The sequence below is a fragment of the Sus scrofa genome, chromosome 1 (assembly GCF_054392235.1).
Source record: "Sus scrofa isolate SSC_HxYL_T2T_F1_AM1 chromosome 1, Sscrofa_HxYL_maternal_Yorkshire_Landrace_v2.0, whole genome shotgun sequence".
Taxonomy (NCBI): Eukaryota; Metazoa; Chordata; class Mammalia; order Artiodactyla; family Suidae; genus Sus; species Sus scrofa.
The window spans coordinates 153,881,347-153,887,072 of NC_139383.1; the positions used below are offsets into that span (position 1 = coordinate 153,881,347).

The 5,726-nt window shown below is 44.7% G+C and overlaps 1 protein-coding gene across 1 annotated transcript; it reads left to right on the forward strand.

Annotated features, from left to right (window-relative positions):
- Positions 1–414: 414 nt before the first annotated feature.
- On the forward strand, positions 415–1,852 carry LOC110259530 (uncharacterized). The gene is given in 7 exon segments (XM_021084959.1): positions 415–808; positions 811–885; positions 888–971; positions 1,003–1,058; positions 1,060–1,153; positions 1,156–1,224; positions 1,227–1,852. Coding segments are annotated over 7 exon segments (1,398 nt in total).
- The last annotated feature ends 3,874 nt before the right edge of the window (positions 1,853–5,726 follow it).

The following is a 5,726-nucleotide window of genomic DNA, read 5'->3' on the forward strand; positions in this document are numbered from 1 at the left end:
CAGATGTTTCAATGAAAACTTGCTAAATCTGTTAATGTCATTCTTTTCATTGTGGTCAGTATCACTAAGACTTACTTCCTAGATAGTTCTTTGCTATTATGTTATATTGCTGCAAAGTTTAACTGAGTTTCTAAAAGAACTTTCTAAGCTTGTTTCTAAAATTTATCTCAGTAATCTATTTTTGGATAAAGATCAGATGCCCCAAAACCTACAACAAGGGGACTATGCATACTAAAAAGGACGTACTATAAAAGGACTATTTCCAAGCTTGTAGAGGAAGACCCTGATCCCTTACTATGGAATCAGGAGGAGGTAAATTTAGGGATTTAAGAGAGGCACTGACAGGTGCCCCTTTTCTGGCTCTACCATCCTTCTGAAAAACCTTGTCATTTATTTGTAAGCATGGGCTGAGGGATGGCTCTAAGGGTCCTCACACAGAAACATGGGACAAACCACCAAGCTGGCAGCCTTCCTTTCCTGCCTCCTGGACCCTATCACCAGTGGATGGCTGAGTACAAACAGTCGGTAGCTGCTACTGCCGTATTAACTAAAGGAAACAGAAAACTCACCTCTAGAGGAAGGCTGACTGTGCATATAAAAACAGGATATGGGGATACAAATGCCTGGTTAAAATGGATAAAATATTCTGTGGACACACTACACAAAGGCAGCTGTTACGCTTGTGCCACAGGGAGACTGGAGGCCCAAGTGGTTCCCTTTCCTCTGGGATGGTCATCAGACCCACAGGGTCTTGAATGTGCGAAGGCCCTCCTCCAGGACAAAACAGCTTGAAATGATGAGTCCAGTCAGATTTGTCACTGCTATTCTCTGAGGTCAAAAGTTCTGCGGGTCAGCTCCTGAGAACTGTTCAGCAGCCAAATGAAAACATCAACTCTCCTCATGTCTAAAATGACAAGAGGCAAAGGCAACTTTCTTAGGCAACCTGACCAGGTGCAGTGAAAGCCAGTCCTGTATCACCCCCACAATAAGTCCCAGTTCCAGTGCCCCAAGCAGATGTCTGGTGGTATTGTGGGAGTCCACTAATGGATATCCTTCCAGAAAAATCAAAGCAACTCCTGTACTTTTGTGCAATTTTTAATCCTTTTCATCCTGGCATTTAGGCCCTAATCTCAAACTCAGCCAATCCTGAGGAAATGAGACATCACCCCCCTGGGTGGCAGGGGTCCTTTGACCCCCATGTCTGTGTTAACTCAATAAGTGTTCCAAAAAATTTAAGACAAGAAATCAGGTAGCTGCTAGGTTTGAATCTGCTCTCTTTTGGTGGTCAACCATGAACAAAAATGTTGATTGGATAAACTGCATCTATTACAATCAACAAAGATTCATTAATTACACTAGAGATGCCATTAAAGAAATAGCTGAACAGCTAGAGCCAACTAGTCAAGTGGCATGGGAAAATAGACTTGCTTTAGAGATGATGCTGGCAGAAAAGGGTGGAGTCTGTGTAATGACAGATATCCAGTGCTGTACATTCATTCCCAACATCGCCGCCCCAGACAGCACCATCACCAAGACCCTACATGGATTAATAACCTTAGCAGATGAACTTTCAGAGAATTCTGGTGTTAATGACCCCTTCACAGACCTTTTAGAAAATTGGTTTTAAAAAAAATGGAAGGGACTAATAGCTTCAATCTGTACCCCTCAAATTGCTGTAGTTAGTGTCTGTGTCTTAGCTGCATGTTGTATAATTCCTTGTGCCAGAGGACTTATTCAAAAATTAATAGAAATTGCCCTAACAAAGCAACTGGGATGCCCTCCTCACCAAGCCAATACACTCCAGCTGAACACAGTAGAACATGAGAGCCAAAACCATGCTCAAAGAGTTTGAAGAAAAGAATATTTGATAAAAAATAAAAGGTGGGAATTATGGAAAGTAACATAGTATCTTTTCTATCAAAGGAAATCTTGGTTACTCCATTTTGCTCCAGTTTCAGCTGAAACGCCTTCCTGTGATACCCCCTCCTCTTTCCCTCTTCTCCCAGTAACAATTTGTTTCAAATTAGCCAACCAAAAAGAATGTGTGCCCTGACCTAACCAATGGGAAGGGGACAGGTACATCATCTGCATTAGGGATAAATACGGAGAGTCTTTTCTTTGCATGCACTTTTTGAGTACCCATGACCTTCTGCAGAAGTAAAGAGCCTTGTCAAGATCTCCCGGTGTTCATGTGTCTAATTTTCTGACACTGACAATCCAAGCCATGTCCCCAACAGGGGGAAGGAGAAAAAAACAGCTTTATTGCTTTGCCAAGCAAAGAGGCCACATCAAGCTAATGTCCTAAAGACTGTACCATCAGCTGGGAAAGAATAGTCTTATAGTTTGGGAGTGGAAACTAGGGCCACAAATAAGGATCAGGGTAGATGCAAGTTTGTATTCTTCAAAGCTGGTGTTTAGTGGCCCTGGGACTGGTTCTGGGGGTGCTCTTCCTTTTTGGAATGAAGAATTCTTCATCGAGTAATCAACATCTTCCATTTGTTGGAGCTTTTAGTTCTGCAGAAGAGCTCAGAGATGTTGTTTTATGTTTATATATATATATATATATATATATATATATATATATATATATATATTCCTTGAGGAGGAACCAGAACCCTGAGCTGAGGCTGCACCATTGTTTCTTGACTCCTCCTCCCTAGTCTCTGCATGCCCTCCCTTTCCTGATTAGCAACTGTTTGAACTTGCCCTTTGGAACTCAGGGAAGGTCAGGAGGCTGAATGTCCTACAGACAAGAAATGGGGAATACAGAAAGACTTTTGCCCAGGAGCCCCAAGGGCCCTGCTGGGTTTCACTTATTCTGGAGGCTCTAAGGGAGAATCTGTTCTTGGCATCTCTCCTTATGCATGGTGGTTATGAAACCAACAAGGGAGGCACCATCAAGAAACAGTAGCACAGCCTTGGGGCAGGGTTCTGGTCCCCCCTCAAGGGATACACATAACAATATCTCAGCTCTTATGCACAACTAAAACCTCCACTAAATAGAAGATGTTAACTACTGATGAAGCATTCTTTACTCCAGAGAGAAGGTCACAGTTTGATAACCTTGAGAACAACAGAAGCCAAACCTGAAACCACTTGATGCCAGACGATTTCTGGATTGAAGGAATACAAGCCCTGTACACACCCTGATCCTTATCAGCAAACTCACCCCTTGAACCTTTGGCTATTAGAATCCTCACAAACCTCCCCAGAGTAGGACCCAGTTTCAAGGGCATTAGCTCTCAGTGGCCCCCTTTGCCTGGTAAAACAGTGAGGCTGTCTTTTCTACTTCACCCAAAACTCTATCTCTGAGATTCAATTCAATTCAATTCCACACAGGTATATGGAGGCTGGATTTTGGCATCAGTTGCTGGCAGTCCTTGACTTCTCTTGGCTTGAAGCTGCAACACTCCCATCTCTGCCTCCATCCCCATGTGTCTCCTTCCCTCTGTGTGTCTTTGGGTCTCCATATCTCCCTGTCCCTATAACATATTAGTCATTGAGTTTAAGGCCCACTCTAATAAAGGATGGCCTCATCTTAACTAATCACATCTGTAAAAGCCCTATATATTCAAACACAGTCACCTTTCAAGTTTCTGGGTAGACATGAATTTTGGTGGATGTTATTCAAGCCACTGCACCTTCTTTTCACCTAAGAAATTGTGTTCCCTCCACTCTCACATTATTTACATCGCTGGTTCCCTCTCCACTCCTATTGGCCTTCAGCTTTGCTTTATATCCACTTTTCCTTGAGATTCTTCTTGTTTTAGAGTGACTTTACCTGCCTGGATGGTTCATTTTATGTGTCAACTTCACTGGGCCATGAAGTGTCCAGATATTTGTCAAACAACATACTGGCTGTGTCTGTGAGGGTGTTTCTGAGTGAGATTAACATTCGTAGTGGTGAATTGTGTAAACTAAACGCCCTCCCCAAGATGGGTGGGCCTCATCCAATTAGTGAAGGCCTGAATAGAAGAAAGAGGCTGAGCCTCTTATGAGTAAGAGGAAATGCCTCTTGCCTAGCGGCCTTCAGCTGGGGTATCAGTCTTCCTGATTTTCAGCCAACCCCATTCCTTCTTTGTTGGGAATGTCACTGGCACTTTCTGCAATAGTTGTAAGTACTCCATCTCTCTGCTAGTAATCCATTTTTCCAAGGCAGGGCTTACAATGTAGATGCTGCCTACCCCCACAGAATACGAAGCACAGTGCTGGTTGGGCTGTGAGTCTGCAGCATGGATGCAGTGCTGGATGTCACCTGCTCAACGCTTGGATGTTAAGAAGCCATTGGTCTGATACTCCTCTTTAAAATGTTTGGGCATGATTTACAGCAGTGTGGTATTGAAAAATGTACTGGAGGGCTTCAGACAAGCTAGAAGATGACTTTGAGATCCAAAATTGTGTCATTATTAGAAGCTAAAAAAGAAAGAGAGAGAGAGAGAAAGAAAGAAAGAAAGAAAGAAAGAAAGAAAGAAAGAAAGAAAGAAAGAAAGAAAGAAAGAAAGAAAGAAAGAAAAGTAGCATCTCCATGGCTTAGAATGCTTTTCTAGCCATATTTTTGTCTCTTCATCAAGCCATCTGCTTGCATAATTTCATTTCAATTCCACAGACACCCACGGGCGGCCCTCCACTGATATTCATCTCCTGGCTAGTCTTGCCCTAATTCTAAGGAAGATCAAATAGAGGCTTACAGTTCTTAGTCATTTCATCTTTGGGACCATCTTTATCTTTTTTCTTTCTTTTTGGCCTCCCTGTGGCATATGGAGTTCCCTGGCAAGGGATCAGATCCAAGCCACAGTTTCTACCTAAGAGGCATGCCAGGCCGGGATCAAACCTGCATCCCAGCGCTCCCAAAAGGCAGCTAGATCTCTTTGTGCCACAGTGGGAACTCCTTCAGTATCATCTTTGAGGTTTGTTGTATTATCTAAGGCAAAATGCTCAGAGACAACTTGTGACCTATTGCTGAGGACCAGCCAGAGCCCCGACAGTGCCACCGCCGTCTGTGGAACCCCTTCAGTCTGCTATCCTAGCCTCTGCGAGGTCTTTGGGGCCCCAGCTTCTATTTGCGTGTAGGATCCTCCACCGCCTTCTCACCTCACTGGGTTACTGTGACAGATTCTGTGAGCCCTGGAAATTCCCGAAAGTTGCTATAGAAACTCTCCGTGGAGGCGGTTCAGTAGGATGCGGTGTGAAGCATCCCGGCTGATGCCTGAAGCCTGGAGCAGGGCTCCAGCAGCTCCACATCAAGCCGCAGTATTTCTCACCCGACATGTGCATCTCAGAGCGCGGAGGAGGCAGCCACCTTGCTCCCTTTCTGTTTACCTCCAGCCTTGTAAGGAGAAGAGAACCTTCTTTCATCTGAGCCTAGGGGAATCTGAGAGCTCATGTGGCCCAACCACCTCGGGCCAGAGCTGTGGAGCTGATGCCCTAGATGCCAGCTGTCCGGATGCAGAGATGACCAACAGCCACAGATGGACAGAGCATCAACTCCCCCACAGAGTGTGCACAGCCACACTGTCCGTTGCCAGGAAGGTATGTGGTAGGGTAGAGCCTGACTCCAGCTGAGTTTTGGATGGTACCCACCAGCATCTTGCATAGTCCCCAAAGACCTCTGGTTCTTGCCTAACAGCTATGTGGTTCAATCCTCTCTGAACTCAGGGAAGGCTTGCTGTAGCCAGTGGCAGATCACCAGCTTCCTCCTGGCTGCTCCCAGAGAGAATGAGTGTTGT